Source organism: Scyliorhinus canicula, chromosome 14, assembly GCF_902713615.1.
Source record: "Scyliorhinus canicula chromosome 14, sScyCan1.1, whole genome shotgun sequence".
Taxonomy (NCBI): domain Eukaryota; kingdom Metazoa; phylum Chordata; class Chondrichthyes; order Carcharhiniformes; family Scyliorhinidae; genus Scyliorhinus; species Scyliorhinus canicula.
Window position 1 is genome coordinate 156,568,621 of NC_052159.1, and position 19,090 is coordinate 156,587,710.

Consider the following 19,090-nt stretch of genomic DNA (forward strand, 5'->3'; position numbering starts at 1 on the left):
CCGTCCTCTGCTGCATTTTTCATGGCAAAGCCCCTGCCAATCAGAGTATACTTGCCAACCAACGAATACCCTTTTCCCATGCAGTATAAATTGTTGGTTTACCTTACCAACTGTCCTGATGAGGGCAAGGTAAAAAGTTTTGACAGCATGTCGCTTTTTTCAGCAGTGCTCAAGTTCTGTTCCACCAAATGATGACGTTGCCACATTGTTCTCTGTGGGAGCTTGCTGTGCGCAAATCTGTCTGACTCAGTGGCTACACTTCAAAAGCACTCCATTGCCTGTAAAGGGCCTTAGGATATCTTGAAATCATGAAGGGCACTACACAAATGCAAAGATTTATTTTAATTGTTTTCAAATGCTTCCATGGCCTCACCCCTTACTATTTGCAACTTCTGGGGCAGCACATTGGCACAGTGGTTAGCACTGCTGCCTACAGCGCTGAGGACTCGGGTTCGAATCCCGACCCTGGGTCACTGTCCGTGTGGAGTTTGCACATTCACCCCGTGTCTGCGTGGGTTTCACCTGCGCACCCCAAAAATGTGCAGGGTGGGTGGATTGGCCTCGCTAAATTGCCCCTTAATTGGAAACAAATAATTGGGTACTCTAAGTTTAAAAAAGAAAAATCATTTGCAACTTCTTCCAACCCTCCGAGATCTCAGTGCATCTCTGATTTTAATTGTTCCACCATTGGCAGCCGTGCCTTCAGCTGCCTTGGTCCTATACCCTGGAAACCCCTCCCAAAGCCTCTCCATCTTCTTTAAAACACTCCTGAAAATTTAACTCTTGAGTTCAGAACTGCCCATGTAACGTGGCGTGGACTTTCTCCATTGCACGCGGTAACTTTGGCCTAACGATCAGGGGTAAGAAAATGGAAGTAATCAGCTGGCCTGCTCCTATTTCGAGCCCAAGGTTTCAGTTCATGGCTTGAACTTGTCAGCAGTGGTCAGGTTCACTGATCTGGACAGCGCACTCTCTCCCTCTTTCTCTCCCTCTTTCTCTCCCTCTCTCTCTCTCTCTCGAGCTGTTTATTTGGACGATGAGACACGTACAAGGATTATCAAAGCAATAGTATTCTTCGGCAGATTTCGAACAACAGTCCGGGAATGGAGAGGAGTAAGTCAGCCTACCGAAAGTCTATGGAGCAATAATCCTGCCCATTCTGCTCCACACATGTGAGGCTTGGGCCGTGTGCCAGCGTCAGGCTAAGGGGCAGCGTTAGGCCGTACAACATAGCAGGCCGAGGTGGGCCCATGAGCTGGAATGCCACACGTCAGATTGAGACACTCACCGCAGAGCTGGGCTGGTCATGTGGCCACAATGCGCGACACTCACTTACCAAAGTGAATCTTCTATGGTGGGCTGGAGTCTGGGATGCACTCTCCTGTCGATCAGAGGGAACGCCGCGAGCACACTCTGAAGACTTTATTTCGCAGTTTTGATGCCCTGGAATCCTGACATCACCCCCACCTCTAATTCTGAGGTGACGTCCCCTTGTTCTGAACTCCCCAAGCTAAAGAAATCATTTCTGTCGATCTATCCCGTAAACATCTTCAGCAATTTTGTAACCTCTCGATTACATCACCCCCTTCACCTTCTACACCACTAGACAGCGCCTTGTCCATACAACCCGTGCTCATAGCTGAGCACTTCGAACAGCTCTTTGAAAATCGAGTTGTGAAAACCATGCCTGACCTAGTTCATTAAATCCACTGTAGCCCAGCTCCTGTCTGGTCAGCCCAAGCTCTTCAAGGTCCATGCACTTAAATCCCAGTGGGCACTGGTATCCTTCTCCATCCGGTGAGCAGTGGGTGTCGGGGATAGCCAAGTTATTCCAGGTCACGTTCCTGTGGAGTAGACGAAATATTAATTTGCTGGCAACATTATTCCAAGCGTTAGAGCAATGAGGGTGGGGGAGGGGGGAGTGGGTGGCAATATCTCCGCCGATCGTTCCACCTATTTGAGTCCAAAGCATAGAAACAGGCCATTCAGCCCATCTGTTCTACTCTGGTGTTTATGCGGAACAAGAGCCTCCCCTCTCACCCTATCAACATCTCCTACTATTCCTGTCTCCCTCGTGTGTTTATCCAGCTTCCCCTTAAACGTATCAACACTATTCACCTCAGCCACTCCCTGTGGGAGCGATTTCCGAATTCCCACCACCCTCTGGGTAAAGAGGTTTCTCCTGAATTCCCGAAAGTCGTGAGTAAATCCCATCTGATATATATGGTCTCCTCCCACCAGCGGAACCATCTTCGATGTGACTACCTATCAAACCCCCTCAGAATTGAACTGATCTCTACGTGTTCACCCCTCAGCCTCCTCTTTGTGTGAAGGAAGCCTGCCCTGTCCATTCAGTCTTTCCTGCTAATAGTTAAACCCTCTCAGTTCTGGAGTCACCTTTGTAGATTAAAGGGCAGCACGGTGGCGCAGTGGTTAACACCGATGCCTCATGGACCCGGGTTCGATCCTGGCCCCGGGTCACTGTCCGTGTGGAGTTTGCACATTCTCCCCGTGTTTGCGTGGGTCTCACCCCCACAACCCAAAGATGTGCAGGGTCGGTGGATTGGCCACGCTAAATTGCCCCTTAATTGGAAAAAATGAATTGGGTGCTCTAAATTTATAAAAACGAAATCCTTGCAGATTAATGCTTGGAATGGATCATAGCGTCTTTTCTCCACACTCCTGGTCTTCAAATACATGTCTCAATTGCCTTTTGAAATTGAGGCAAAAGGGCTAAAAGAGTGGATGATACATTTTGATAAAGAAACATTGTTCTTCATTGTTAGCAAAGTTGAAACAGCCTGTCAGGCGTATAAAATCTGGGGTTAAAAAGGGTTAAACTACAAAGCCAAGCCAACAAAGCTTGCAGTCTCTCGAGTGTTGAAGATTAAGGGCCGATCCGTCAGAGCTATTTAAGATGATTAAAAGGTTTGATTGGGTCGATAGGGAGAAGCTATTTCCTCAGGCAGGGAGAGTCCAGACGAAGGGGGCAGCACATTAAAAATGGAGCCAGGTCATTGAGGGGTGGTGTCAGGAAGCATTACTTCACACAAAGGGGGATGTGGACTCTTCCTCATCAAAAGCAGTGAGGCCGAAGGTTCATTGAACACCTCAAAAGCTCTGAATGGTGGGTTTTTGTGGGGCAGCGGTACTAAGGATGAATGAAAAAAAAAACCAGACATGCTGTTGAAGCTTTTCATTTTGCACTCATCAGAACAGTTCTCAAGAATACCAAACCTCAAAGGGAACAACAATTCCAAGAGAAGAGGGTGCTGATCAGTTGGCAAGTAGACTTGGGTAGAGCCATTGCCATGTTCACCAAGAAACAGTTCGCCAGGAAACAGTTCGCCAAGAAACAGTTCACCAGGAAACAGTTCGCCAGGAAACAGTTCACTGCCAAGCTTTTGTTTATATTCAAACCAGGCAGATCAATGCAGAACTGCAGTGAAGCAGTTGAGGCTCCTTCAGTAAATGTTTTCAAGATAAAGATAGATAGTTTTTTGAAGAATAAAGAGTTATGGTGTTCGGGCCGCATGATCTCGTTGAATGGCGGAGCAGGCTCGAAGGGCCAGATGGCCGACTCCTGGTTCTGATGTTCTTATCAACTCTGATTGGCATGGGGAATGAACCAGGAAAAGGCTCTCCCCCAAACTTCTGTTTAGTTGAAACAGGCATAATGTATGGACCTGTTCTGTTTGCAAATGAGAGGGCCATGGATGAATTTCTATAGACACAGTGGTTAATTAATAATCTTTATTGTCACAAGTAGGCTTTCATTAACACGGAAATGAAGTTATTGTGAAACCCCCTAGTCATGGAATTTCATAGAATTTACAGTGCAGAAGGAGGCCATTCGGCCAATGGAGTCCACCTATTCCACCTAACCTGCACGTCTTTGAACTGTGGGAGGAAACCAGAGCACCCAGAGGAAACCCACGCAGACACGGGGAGAAGGTGCAGGCTCCGCACAGACAGTGACCGAAGCCGGGAATTGAACCTTGGTTGGACCCTGGAGCTGTGAAACAACAGTGATAGCCACTGTGCTACCGTGCTGCCCGATTAGCACTCTTGCCTCACAATTCCAGGGTCCCAGGTTCAATTCTGGCTTCGGGTGACGGTGTGTGTGGAGTTTGCACTTTCTTCCCGTGTCTGCGTGGGTTTCCTCCCGGGTGCTCCGGTTTCCTCCCACAGTCCAACGATGTGCAGGTTAAGTGGATTGGCCACGATAAATTGCCCCTCAGTGTCCAAAAGGTTAGGTGCAATTACTGTGTTACGGAGAAAGGGTGGACGTGTGGGCTTAAATAGGGTGCTCTTTCCAAGGGCCGGTGCAGACTCAATGGGCCGAATGGCCTCCTTCTACACTGTAAATTTTATGACTCTATGATATACAGCTTTTACCATGTGGAAGTGGGTAACACAGTGTGCCGAACAGATCATTTTTAATTTGCTGTTCTTAGTAAAATCCTGATGGTTTAATAAGTGTTCTCCAAGTGCAAAATCAAACCTAATATTGGACACAGTGTTCTGAGTTTGAAGCATGGGCTGGTTGGTGCCGCGTCTGTTGTAAACCGCCGAAGGGACGTGCTGTTTGTTACAATCCCTCAGTCATTAGGACGTACAGCCTGACCTGCCATCATACCAGCACTGAAATCCGTAAACCACATTACTCATTGTGTGAGAGGCAGAATGTCAATTTGGTTTCACGGCTGCTACCTGTTCATGGGGAATACCGCTCAGTGTTGCTTTTGCATCGGAGCAGCCTGAGACGGCTAGCTTCACTTGTTCCTCCATGGTTTGAGGCAGCCTACCCTTCCAGAGTAGTTGGAGAAGACTGGACACTTTTCAGCCTCTCGCCCGTTCAGGAGTGTGTGCGATATGCAGCGAGCAATGATCCGACCCATTACTCCGCAGGATAGTTTTGATTTGCTCTATTTCAGCATCAAGCTCGATGGTGAATAAATGGTTCAGACTCTATTTACGATGCTCCCGACGAGGCCAATCCGTACAGTGTGTGGAACTGTAAAAATCCCAACACCGATATTGACCAGTGAATGAAGCTTGCGGGAAACGCTAGTGAAGAATCCCCCGGGACAGATTTCACAACGAGCACGTTGAAGAAAGAGAGCTCAATTGTCTGCTCGATTTCCACGGGGAATCTTGAGCACAGGATGGAGCCCATTCCGCTGTGTATGGAAATCCCGACATGCAGCTGTGCATTCAAATATATCATCGACATATCAGAAGTAGGTAAGGGGTAGGAGGTTGGCTGTCATTCCATCCAAGACACGTTTCTCATGGAAACCGACAAAGATGTCTGCAAGAGCTGGGCCTAGAGGGGATCCCACGGCAACACCATCAATTTGGGCAAAAATTATGTTGGTAAAAATGAACTCAACTGTGTGAGCTATTTCACAAGTTCAATTAATACAAATTTAGGCAATGGTGGTGTGGCTAGATTTCCATTCTATAGCGAAATGGTGAAAATGTCTATGGTTTCCTTGAGCGGTACTTTAATGGTCAGGCAAGCAATGTCAGACGAGCTCTATGGCATGGCATCAACCAGAGTCCACTTGCCAACCAATCAGCACATTTTCTCATGTAGTACAAAATGGTACCTTAGAGATTTGGCCTTCTAGTTAGCACTGCTGCCCGACAGCGCCAGGGGCCTGGGTTCGATTCCGGCCACGGGTGACCGTCGGTGCGACATTCTCCCCCGTGTCTGCATGGGTTTCCTCCGGGTGCTCCGGTTTACTCCCACAGTCCAAAGATGTGCAGGTGTTCGGTGGATTGGCCATGCTAAATTGCCCCTTAGGGTCCAAAAGGTGGGGTGGGTGTCACATCCGGCACAGGATCACAGGGATGGGACTGGTTATCTTCCCCATGGTTCTCGCGGAGTACGAGCTCCCACACCGAGGGGTGGGGTAAATCCATTAGGCTTTGTACAAAAGGTAGGATAGTACGTCACCGGCTGTGAAGAGACCCTGTTGGGATCCACTGGGAGTTATATGTAATGTAATTGTAAATAAACCAGAATTTATATTCTGACTCGATGCGGACTCTCCATGTCCTTATTAAACTGGCGACAAGGTGTACACCGGTTTGCTGTCAACGCTATAACCGACTCCGCTGCGCCACCTCCCTGATTTTCTGAAATCAAGGTTGGAACTAATTATTTTGCTGTGCCTTTGTTTGGATGCATTTGATACCAGTGTTGAAGACAGGAACCAGTATGCAGAAAGGATGTGTTCCTTCTTCCGGGCCAACAACATCATGGAGAACAAGTGCCAGATGGTCGTACTCATGACGGCCTGCGGGCCGCACACTTTCGGAGTGATCAGGAGTCTTTTTTACCCGGCCAGATACACACTCATTCGGCCATCTTGTGTCGCAACATTTTAACACCGGCCCCGTCAGGGATCGTTCAAAGGTATTGTTTTAATACGGCAGAGAGGTCCCCCCCGGTGAACCCATCACCAAGTTCATATCGCGGTTGTGGAAGATATGATCTGATATGCTCCTCAATCGTTTGGTCTGCGGTGTGAGTAATACAGAGATACAGAAAAAACTTTTGGCCAAAACCTCCCTGACTTTTCAACAGACACGAGAGATTTCTTTGTCCTGAGAGAGCGGGAACGCAGCATCCTGGAAACACAAGGCTTGGAAGTGAACGTTTTGGGGCGTTGCCCCTCACGTGGTATCTCTACGGCCCGGACCGACCGCCGCAGCAACACTGGCCTCTAGGCGAAGGGCAGCCATCAAGACGTGGAACGTCCCTGGACCCAGCTGAAGGAAATTCACGTGTGGGCGCCGATCCAGGCGTGACGCAGGAAGAAGGAGGGCCAACTTTCCAGGTGCCCCGGTCGAGGTAGGTGTCAGCCCGGGGGGCCGGGCCTTGTATCTGGATGACCCAGAAGAGGCCAAGGATGGGGCTGGGATGCAGTTGAACTATTTTGCAGCGGCCAGTGTGGACCCTATTCACATTCCGATTCAGGTGAATGGCCATTCACCAGGGGCTGGTTTAGCACAGTGGGCTAAATGGCTGGCTTGTAACACAGAACAAGGCCAGCAGCGCGGGTTCAATTCCAGTACCGGCCTCCCAGAACAGGCGCCAGAATGTGGCTTTTCACAGTAACTTCATTTGAAGCCAACTTGTGACAATAAGCAATATTATTATTACTTTTGTGCTCCAAATGGAGTTGGACATAGGAGCTGCCATTTCTGAGATGATCAGAAGTTGGCTTCATACCAGGCAACATCCTGGTAAATCTCTTCTGCACCCTCTCTAAAGCCTCCACATCCTTCTGGTGGTGTGGCGACCAGAATTGAACATGATACTCCAAGTGTGGCCTAACTAAGGTTCTATACAGCTGCAACATGGCTTGCCAATTCTTATACTCAATGCCCCGGCAAATGAAGGCAAGCATGCCGTATGCCTTCTTGACTACCTTCTCCACCTGTGTTGCCCCTTTCAGTGACCTGCGGACCTGCACACCTAGATCTCTCTGACTTGGATGACATGTTAGTCACAGGGACCACAGACCAGTAAGGCAACGACAGTGAAGAGACCTGGTAGGGAACCACCATGAAGAGACCTGGTAGGGAACCAAAGTTCTTTATTCTTACTCAGTATGGACTCCATGTGTGGGGTTACGGAATAGGGCCTAGGTAGGATACTCTTTCAAAGGGTCAGTGCAGCCTTGATGGGCCAAATAACCTCATTCAGTACTGTAGGGATTCTATGAGTCTATGAATTTGCCCTGATGAGTGTAGATAGATAGATAGATAGAGAAATACAGCACAGAACAGGCCCTTCAGCCCACGATGCTGCGCCGAACTTTTGCCCTAGGTTAATCATAGAATTTTGGACAATTTTTCATGGCCAATCCACCCAACCTGCACATCTTTGGACTGTGGGAGGAAACCGGAGCACCCGGAGGAAACCCACGCACATACATGGAGGATGTGCAGACTCCACACAGACAGTGACCCAAGTCGAAATCGAACTTGGGACCCTGGAGCTGTGAAGCAATTGTGCTATCCACAATGCTACCGTGCTGCCCTTAAGAAGTTAACCAACACTCCATTATTCTACCCTAATCCATGTACCTATCCAATAGCCGCTTGAAGGCCCCTAACGTTTCCGACTCAACTACTTCCACAGGCAGTGCATTCCATGCCCCCACTACTCTCTGGGTAAAGAACCTACCTCTGACATCCCCTCTATATCTTCCATCATTTATCTTAAATTTATGTCCCCTTGTAATGGTGTGTTCCACCCGGGGAAAAAGTCTCTGACTGTCTACTCTATCTATTCCCCTAATCATCTTATAAACCTCTATCAAGTCACCCCTCATCCTTCTCCGTTCTAATGAGAAAAGGCCTAGCACCCTCAACCTTTCCTCGTATGACCTACTCTCCATTCCAGGCAACATGTAAGATGAAAAACTTCAACAACATGTCTCTTTTTACAACAACACAGCTAAATTGCCCTCAGGTTAGATGGGGCTGCTGGGTTATGAGCTCTGTAAATTCTATGGCCTCCTTCTGCTCTGTAAATTCTATGGCCTCTTTCTGCACTGTAAATTCTATGGCTTCCTTCTGCTCTGTAAATTCTATGGCCTCTTTCTGCACTGTAAATTCTATGGCCTCCTTCTGCTCTGTAAATTCTATGGCCTCTTTCTGCACTGTAAATTCTATGATTCTATGAATACTCAAGTTCCGGACCCACCAAGTGACTATAAACGATTGCGGAACCAAGGAGGAGCAATTGAAAAAATGTCTAATCGGGCCACAGAATAGGTGTGAGAGGCTGAAAGCCTGCTCCTATCCCCATCATCCTTGAGTGAATATTCCTCTGAAGGTTAGGCCGGCACAGTCCGTAGGATGGATTTTCAGCACAGCACCAAATAGAAATCAGAAATAATCTTGAACCTACTTTAATTTCAAAACAAAACCCATCAGGTGTTTTTTTCTTGGCAATAATAATAAATATTACTCAATGCAGAGTGAGGAAAACAACATTTGTAAACTCAGTGCTCACCCTGGCTGTGTGTCGTTGGTCACACAATGGTAGGTGAATGTGCCAAACATCTGTACCCCCAAAATTCCATACAGCAGCAGAAAGAAGAGCAGGAAAATGGACACGCTCCAGATTTGTTCTCCAGATCGCCTGTAGTGAAACAATGTGACGATGTAAACAACGTACTGCTCATCATTCATAAACACTCAACAATGAATAGGAACTAGTGTGTTAATGTTAAGAAACTACATGTAATCTATTAGTGTTAGAGTTGAAGTTTAAAAGTGTAAATATTGTTTTTTTTTGTTTTAATAAAGTTTGTTTATAAAAAACTCAACAATGATAGGCAGCCCCGCATTTCGGTTCATCAACTGTGGTTGTGTCGCCTACCCGCCAATCTGAAAGCTCGAAAGTCGTGGGTTCAAATCTCACTCCAAAGACTTGAGCACAAAATTCCAGGCTGCCACTTCAGCGCAGGACTGAGGGGGTGCTGCACTGTCAGGGGGTGAGATGTCAAACCCGAGGTTTTGTCAGCTCTCTCAAGTGGATGCACAAGATCCCGCGACACTATTTGAAGAAGAGCTGGGTAGCTCTCCCTGGCGTCCTGGCTGTAGGTTGTCCCTGACATCACTAAACACAAGAACAGACCATCTCCTCCTGATCACATTGTGGGATCTTGCCGAACCCAACCTGGCTGGCTGATTTCCCACATTTGAACAGTGAGCATACTTCACTGGCGGCAGTGCACATTGGGACATTCTGCGATTGGGAACGATGCTCTTTATTCACTCTTACTTCAGGATGTTTGTAATCCGTGAGCGTGGAAGCTCAAACCGAAAATAGATTCGAAACGCTCGAATCATGATCAGCGGCCTTGGGATTCGGAGCATGCTCAACGGGGACATCTGGTCGACTATCTGCGCTATTTCAAAGACCTGAAAAATAACAATTAAGAGTTTGCAATGGAGTCTCACACACAACTCTCGTGGAAAGCTCAATAATTAATGTCATAAACTATTTGGCACTACCTGCAATACCAGAGACACCCAAAGACAAAAGACCATAAAACCATCGAACATGCACCATCGGTCCTTCACATACGAGTTATCGCCCTATGGAACAAGAGCAAACCACCATCAATAAGCAGAACTGGATGAAAAAAAACCAAAAATCTCAACGTAAAGATAAAAATATTCAAGCTCCTGAGAATTTCATTATCTTCCCAGAAAGAAACATCTGCAAGGCTGGGAGCATTCGCTGCATATTTCATTCAGAGGAGCTGGCAGAATGGGCCACTTACCTTCCATTCGTATTAGTCTATAACGTGCGTGTTACCTACTCGAGCTGATTGTCTGATGTCTGAATGCTCGCTCCCAGTTCAAAGCAAAAATCAATCCGATCTTTTTCCCGTGGTAATTAGATTTGAAAACAAAATGCATGCAGAGTAAAAGGTTACGGTAATGTTCTGCATCAAATTCATTTGACATCAAACACATGGGGGATTGGCCAAGAAGTCATCTCAGGTAAAACATAAAATGTGACCCTTAAGTGAAAGGAATCAAACCACTGGTGGTGCCCGCTGCACATTCTGGGTCACTAATGAATTCATTTGGTATTCAGAACAGCAACATTTCCAAACTCTGAACGGACAGTCTGGTTTTATTTATTCCAACTGAATATGGGGTATCTCAAAAAGATGGCACTGGACATAGTTGAACTGTCAAAGCTTGAAAGAGAATATCGTGCTGTGTATGTCAAATCCACTGGCATTGGTCCACAACAGTCAAATGCATCCATTATCATTAAAATAAAGTCACAAAAAATATACACTAAATCCGATATATTTCACGCTCATTTTACTGAAAGCTCGCATGCAAATCCTGATTCAATGGACAAAACCGATTCCAGTAATTGCAGAATGTCAGTGACACTTGTTGGTGATACTGCAAGGTCACTGGGGGTCATGTCATGCCCAGCACATTTTGTTGGACTGGTTGGGTTTTCAACATCAAAGGAAGGGTAGGAACACAAAACCTTAACATTGGTGAAAAGATGAAACAAGAACAAACGGCTTTTCAATTTAACCCTAACCTCCGCACCCCCCCCCCCCCCCCACCATTCAAAATATTAAAGCTTAAATGCAACATTCTTGCTTTTCCCCCTCTTTAATAATAATAATCACTTATTGTCACAAGTAGGCTTCAATGAAGTTACTGTGACCCCAGTCGCCTGTTTCGGAGGGGGGTGGGGGGGGGGGGTACGGGAATTGAACCTGCGCTGCTGGCATTGTTCTGCATTACAGGCCAGCTGTTTAGCCCACTGTGCTAAACCAGGCCCTACACATGGCCTTCTGAATCATCTCAAATCTTCACCAACCCTCCCTGACCCTTCCGAACTATCTTGAACACAAGTGGGTAGCACTGTGGCTTCACAGCGCCAGGGTCCCAGGTTCGATTCCCGGCTGGGTCACTGTCTGTGCGGAGTCTGCGCGTTCTCCCCGTGTCTGCGTGGGTTTCCTCCGGGTGCTCCGGTTTCCTCCCACAGTCCAAAGACGTGCAGGTTAGGTGGATTGGATATGATAAATTGCCCTTAGTGACCAAAAAGGTGAGGAGGGATTATTGGGTTACGGGTATAGGGTGGAAGTGAGGGCTTAAGTGGGTCAGTGCAGACTCGATGGGCCGAATGGCCTCCTTCTGCACTGTATGTTCTATGTTCTTAACAAACCCTTCCATTCCTAATCTTCATTAACTCTGCCTAACCCTTCCAAAACATCCTTAACTGGAATTAACCCTTCAGAATCATCCCAAAGCTTCACTAATCCTCCCTGACCTCCTCCATTCACCCTCCCTAACTGTCCCTCTAAATGTTTAAACAATTCGGTCAGGGGATGTGCGTGTCAGTGACATGGGCATTCATCGGCCATTCCTAATTGCCCTTGAGAAGGTGATGGCAAGTCACCTTCTTGAGCCGCTACAGTCCATAAGATGTAGGTACACCCACAATGCTGTTAGCAAGGGAGTCCACGATTTTCACCCAGCAACAGTGGGGGAACGGCGATATATTTCCAAGTCAGGATGGTGAGCAGCTTGGAGGGGAACCTCCAGATGATGGTGTTTTTATTTTGTTGTCCTTCTGAGTGGTAGAGTTCAGAGGTGGAGGGAGTGAATGTCTGGATGGGATGCCAATCAAGAAGGGCCGCTTTGTCCTGGATGGTGTCGAGCTTCTTGAGTGCTGTTGGAGCTGCATTCATCCAGGCCAGTGAAGAGTATTCCATCACACTCCTGACTTGTTCCTTGTAGATGGTGGACAGGTTTTGGGAAGTCAGGAGATTAGTTACTTGCTGCAGGATTTCAGGTTTCTGGCCTCCTCCTGCAGCCACAATATTTATATGGTAGTCAGCGATGGTAATGCCATTGAATGTTAAGGGACGATAGTTAGATTCTCTCATATTGGAGACAGTCATGGCTCGGCACTTGTGTGGCATGAATAATACTTGCTACTCGCCAGCCCAAACCTGGATATTGCCCTGGTCATGCTGCATTTGGACATGGACTGCTTCAGTACCTGAGGAGGCGTGAATGGTGCTGAACCTTATGCATGATGTGGCGATGCCGATGCCGACGTTGGACTGTGGTGAGCACAGTAAGAAGTCTGACAACACCAGGTTAAAGTCCAACAGGTTTATTGGAATCACTACCTTTCGGAGCGCAGCTCCTTCCTCAGGTGAGTGAACCTTATGCAGTCATCAATGAAAATACCTACTTCAGACCTTATGGTGAAAGGAAGGTCAGTGATGAAGCAGCTGCAGATAGTTGGGCCGAGGACACTACCCTGTAGAGTTCCTGCAAGTGATGTCCTGGAAATGGGATGATAACGGAGCTAAGAGTTAACCATATTGTGGTGGTTCTGGAAGCACATGTAGTCCACACCAAGCATGGATGGAAGATGTTTCTGTAAATGAGCATGAGTGAACCAGATGGATTTTTACAAATACACATACAAACAAGGAGCAGGAGAAGGCCACTCGGCCCATCGAGCCTGCTCTGCTATTCCATAAGATCTGACTGCTGCCTCAACTCCATGTTCTAGCCTCCCCCGGATAACATTTCAAACCCTTGCTTATTCACAATCTATCCAGCTCTGCCTTAAAAATATTCAAAGATTCTGCTTCCACTGCCTTTTGAGGACGAGAGCTCCAGAGACTTTCGACCGTCTGGGAGATAATAAATTCTTCTCATAGTGTAGGTCAGATAGGCTTCAGATGGTTTCACGGGTCGGCGCAACATCGAGGGCCGAAGGGTCCGTACTGCGCTGTAGTGTTCTATATGTTCATCTCCATCTTAAATGGATGACCCCTTATTTTTAAACAGTCACGCCCTAGTACTAGATTCTCCCACAAGAGGAAACGTTTACAACAATTGCTGACTGTTTAGAAAGATAGAAAATAGGTCAGGAAGAGGCCATTCAGCCCTTTGAGACTGCATCACCATTCAATATGATCATGGCTGATAACCCAAATTCAGTATCCCACTCCCGCTTTCTCTCCCTGCCCCTTGATCCCTTTAGCCACAAGGGCCACGTCCAGCTCCCTCTTGAATATATCCAATGAACCGGCCCCAACAGTTTTCTGTGGTAGAGAATTCCACAAGTTCACAACTCTCTGAGAGAAGAAGTCCTTCCTCATCTCAGTCCTGAATGGCTGACCCCTTATTCTTAGGCTGTGACCCCTAGTTCTGGACGTCTCCAACATCGGGAACATTCTTCCCGTATCCAGCCTGTCCAGTCCCATCTGGATTTTATGTTTCTATGGGATCCCCTCTCATTCTTCTAAACTCCAGTCAGTACAAGCCCAATCCATCCAGTCTTTCTTCGTATGTCAGTCCTGCCATCCCGGGAATTAGTCTAGTGAAGCTTCGCTGGACACCCTCAATAGCAGGAACGTCCTTCCTCAAACTAGGAGATCAGAACTGCGCACAATACTCAAGGTGTGGCCTCACCAAGACCCTGTATAACTGTAGCAAGACATCCCTGCTCCTATACACAAATCCTCTGGCTATGAAGGCCAGCACGCCATTAGCTTTCCTCACCGCCTGCTGTCCCTGCATGGCAACCTTCAGTGACTGTTTCACCGTGACACCCAGATCTCCTCGCACTTCCCCTTTTCCTAAACTGCCACTAAAGTGGATAACCTCCCATTTACCCACATTACCTTGCATTTGCCAAGTGTGTGGCCACTCAGCCAGGCTGTCCAAGTCACCCTTCAGCCTCTTTGCATCCTCCTCACAGCACACACTGCCTGGTCGCCATTGCGAGACTGGCTTTCAAGTCCAGATTTTTTAATTAATTAAATTTAAATTCAACCAGTTGCCGCAGTGGGGGAACTGAACCCGCAGCCCCAGGGTATTATCTTGGGCATTTGGATTACCAGGGGAGTGACATTGCTACTGCGCCAGTGTCTCCCCTGATCAGGCCAGCACCAAGAATTTAAAATATGCGTGAATTAAAGAGTTGAGTCTTTGCCTCTGTTCTCCTGAATGCTGTGAGCCGCTCTGAAACTCTGTGTTTCTCTTGCACAATAATAATCATGCTGCATACACATCTCCCATTGCTCAGAGCACAAACAGTGCTGTCAAAAATCACTTCATCTCACATTAATTGTCAGTTTGCGAAAGAAAGAATGATGGCCAACCTCGAGTAGAAATAAAAAAGCAAGTCACACACGAGAGCCATTTCCCAAAGCTCTAACGATTTCTGCATGATTTCACATTATGAAAAAAAAAAGTAAAAATGAAAAATATTAAAAGCTCCTTCAGCATTCTAATGTCAACTTAATTACACCTTTCAGTAACAACCTGCATTTATTTAGCATCTTTAACTTGGGAAAAGAAACGTCCGAAGGCACTTCACAGGAGTTACCAGACTAAATCTGACACTAAGACATAGAATAAAGAGGTTAGGAGCATTGACCAGCTCTCGGCCAAAGAGGGTGGTTTTAAAGAGCGTCTTAACAGAGGAGAAAGAGATGGAGAGGGGGAGGGATTCCAGACCGGAGAGGCCAGGCTCCTGAAGGTATGGCCGCCAACGGTAGAACGATTAAAACCAGGAATGCACAAGAGGATGGAATTGGAGAAAGGCTGGTATCAGGGACTCCGAACAATGTTCAATATCATTAATGCGTTGTAGCTGGCTCTCTGTTAAGGACTCCAGGCACGGCAGGGAAATAAACTGTCTTTTAAAATATAAATTTAGAGTACCCAATTCTTTTTTCCAATGAAGAGGCAATTTAGCGTGGCCAATCCACCGACCTTGCACATCTTTGGGTTGTGGGGGCGAAACCCACGCAGACACGGGGAGAATGTGCAAACTCCACACGGACAGTGACCCAGAGCCGGGATCGAACCCGGGACCTCGGCGCCGTGAGGCAGCAATGCTAACCCACTGCACCACCGTGCTGCCCTAGGAAAATAAATTGTAATGATAATAGCTTATTGTCACAAGTAGGCTTCAAATGAAGTCACTGGGAAAAGCCCCTAGTCGCCACATTCCGGCGCCTGTTCGGGGAGGCTGGTACGGGAATTGAACCCGTGCTGCTGGCCTTGTTCCGAATTGCAAGCCAGCTGTTTAGCCCACTGTGCTAAACCAGTCCCTGTGAGGAAAAGAAAATAGAAGGGGCGGGATGTGATTGGAATCAAAGTACAAAGTCTCTTTGTTTATTCCATTTGTACATCTTCAAAGCATTGTCAGGATCAGTTACTACATTTTACAAAACCATAATGCTTTCTACACAATTATACATTTTGAAATTAGAACTAAAAGGGAGAAGATAGATTAAGCTCCGAATGAAAAAATAAGCAAACATCCTTAATGAAAGGTGCTTCAGGGGCAGACCAGACTGATCTTACCAGATGGCTGGTCTAATGGAGCCAGACACCAGTGACCATAATGGACAGATGTCTGCATTTACTCAACGCAATGTACACTGTTAATCAGAAACTTGCTGTAATTTGTGCTGCAAATTACACTATTTAAAGAAATGCCATTTTTACAGATTACAGATCTTTCAAGGAATCAGACGCATGGGAACACCACCAGCTGCAAGTTCGGACTCACTAATTACTGACTCACCATCCTGATTTGGAAATATGTCGCCGTTCCTTCACTGTCGCTGGGTCAAAATCCTGGAACTCCCTCCCTAACAGCACGGTGGGTGTACCTACACCTCATGGACTGCAGCGCTTCAAAGAGGTGGTTCACCCCTCACCTTCTCAAGGGCAATTAGGGAAGGGCAACAAATGCTGGCTTAGCCACTGATGACATACACCAGCGCCAATAAAATAAATCGCTCTATCAACTGTGAATGTTAGTGTTTATAACAATATTTGAACTCCATCCAAACCAAAGGTCCCTCGGGCAACACAAGCTAATGTAGCTTTAATTCATTGCCATAATGTCTGAGAACTAATGCTTAAGGACAATAAGAGGTTATGATATTTTCTTTGATTATTCTGACCTTTTAAACTTCCTTCAAATTAAGAGAAAATAACCGCAACGTCTCCCTGCTACCTGCAGACTCGACTATCCCACTGGTCTTCAGAGCACCCTTCAAATCTCCACCTTGAGCTCACTGAATCACGATTGTCCATCTCCAGATTCCCACCACGTTGTGATCACCCACAGCCCTCGGAAATCTCTGTGCTCCTCCAATTCAGACCCACTTCTCATCACTTAACCACTGTCAGTTGTGTTGTTGAATTGGATGGCATTGCGGCCATTCCTACTCGTATTCCTCCCAACTTTTAACCATTTCGGGCTCCACTTCAGCTTTGTAATGTTATTGTGGTGAATAAACTCACGTTGCACAGAAGGCTGTTAAAAAAAAGGCACGCCGAACCCTGGGCTTTCCAAATAGAGGAATGGGGTGCAAAAGCAAAGGCATGATGCTAAACCTTCAGAAAACATTGGTTAGCAGCTGCTGTGTCCAGTTCTGGGTGGGGTCCATTGGAAGGAAGTTCACGGAGAGGGTGCGGTGAAGATTTCCCAGAATGGTATCAGGGGCAATGGAGCTCAGTTAATGTGGAGAAGCTGCGATTGCTCTCCAAGTAGAAAAAGTTTGAGGGACATTTAATGGAGGTGTGCAAAACCATGGAGCATCCTGAAAGAGCAAAGAATGAGAAGCTGTTTTCACCGGCGTGGACCAGAGGAACGCAGATTTAAGGGAATTGGCAAAAGAACCAGAGGGGGAAATGGTCTGGAAAACAGAGTGTGCGAGGGTGATGAAAGCAGACTCGATCGTAAATTTCAAAAGGAATTTGGATAAATACACAAAGTGGAGAGACATGCAAGGCGGTAGGGGAGGAGCAGGGGGCGGGGGGGGGGGGGATATATTGGATAACAAGAGCCAACACAGGGACATTGGACAGAATGGCCTCCTTCGGTGCTCTGTGACTCTACAATCAGCAGACGTGGACAAATTACTTCCTCTGCACTTACTTTGACAAGCGGGAAAGGAAGGATACCTGGTTCAGATTGATTTTATCCTAGTTGCCTGGACTTGATTTGGGGCAGCACAAGTGATTAGCACTGCGGCTTCACAGCGCCAGGGTCCCAGGTTCGATTCCCTGCTGGGTCACTGTCGTTGCGGAGTCTGCACGTTCTCCCCGTGTCTGCGTGGGTTTCCTCCGGGTGCTCCGGTTTCCTCCCACAGTCCAAAGACGTGCAGGTTAGGTGGACTGGCCACGCTAAATTGCCCTTAGTGACCAAAAAAAAGGTTAGGAGGGGTTATTGGGTTACGGGGATCGGGTGGAAGTGAGGGCTTAAGTGGGTCGGTGCAGACTCGATGGGCCGAATGGCCTCTTCTGCGCTGTATGTTCTATGTTCTATGTTCATTCGTCAGTAATGAATCCAAAGGGCATTTGGAATGAGAAACGGATTAAACATCAGACCGGTGAAGTACGAGTGAAGATTGGGCAAATGCAGGTTGTTGGCACAGAATCTGGGAGCTTTACTCTGCATCCTGCAACCTGAAACTACGTCACACTGAAAAGAAAGGGTTCTCAATGCTTCGGAATTCAACATAAAAAGTGGAAAAAAGTTGCCATTTGTAAATCCGTGTAAAATATCCATCCCTTCCGGGCAACGCTTCAATAAAGAGCTTCATTTGTAGAAGTATAAACCTGTACACAAGGAAGGAAGCCCATTCAGCCCATCAAAGGGCATCTCAATCTGCTAACTAAAACATCCAGCTGCATTTTAGTGTCTCAATTCTCTTTGGCAAATTGCCACTCAGAACCAGACATTAACGAATTGTTTCGATTTAAAAAAATACTGGAATTAGGAATTTTAAAGTATAACCATTTCAAAACCTTTTCCAACCCCGGTACAGGGGGCTGGGTTTTCCAGCCCTGCTGGGAGTCAATGGACTTTTGGCTGGCTCTCCGTACTTTCCATTCCCGCCCGTGATGGACAGAGTGTCAACCAGTCCGAAGATTCTTCAGCTATAAGAAAGAATCCTTTGACTTGGCGGCATGGACGTCTCCCTGTTTGGCTGTTGGGGCTGAAGAGATTCACAAGTTATTCAATTCTCAATCCAGACTTTCAAGGAGCTGTGCAATGCTGCTCTCACTTCCAACTCCAATTGTGGATACGTAATGAATGTGTGCGCAATGATTCTGGCATTCCCTAGCAATGATTAGGAAGCAGTGATGCCGCACGTTAATTTGACATCATACCTCATTACATATTTCCGGCGCAATAACATTTCACGTCAACCTCCCGTATGTCTGGCAGACACAGCCTTTACCAGCTTATCCTGGAATACTTTGCCCGCATTTCCATACCCTGAAACGGCTCTGTATAACTTGCCTGCTTGTAAAGCTCTTCTCAACACTCCCAATACATTCTCATTACCTCGGAAAGGAACAACTGCTGCAGTGCTTCAGTCATGTGTTCACCACTTTAACATACCTGGTGTGGATCTGTGTCACATAGTGATGGCCAGTAACCTGCAGAATACTGTTTGCAGGGACCATGATCAAGAATTGTGATATTTCAACATGGGATGAGACCAAATTC

General features: G+C 46.9%; 1 protein-coding gene across 5 annotated transcripts in view; it reads right to left on the bottom strand.

Annotated features, from left to right (window-relative positions):
• The window catches only part of nalcn (sodium leak channel, non-selective), a 259,921-nt gene that overhangs the window by 227,261 nt on the left and 13,570 nt on the right, over positions 1–19,090 (bottom strand). For 4 of the 5 annotated variants that reach the window (XM_038818429.1, XM_038818427.1, XM_038818428.1 and 1 more), the window contains exons 4-7: positions 10,048–10,131; positions 9,815–9,954; positions 9,041–9,169; positions 1,693–1,844 (exon numbers count right to left, since the gene is read on the bottom strand). In XM_038818429.1, the coding sequence (XP_038674357.1) occupies positions 1,693–1,844; positions 9,041–9,169; positions 9,815–9,954; positions 10,048–10,131 (505 nt within the window). Of the gene's footprint in view, positions 1–1,692; positions 1,845–9,040; positions 9,170–9,814; positions 9,955–10,047; positions 10,132–14,539; positions 14,709–19,090 lie in introns of all 5 variants that reach the window. The other variant, XM_038818430.1, reaches the window with a different exon arrangement.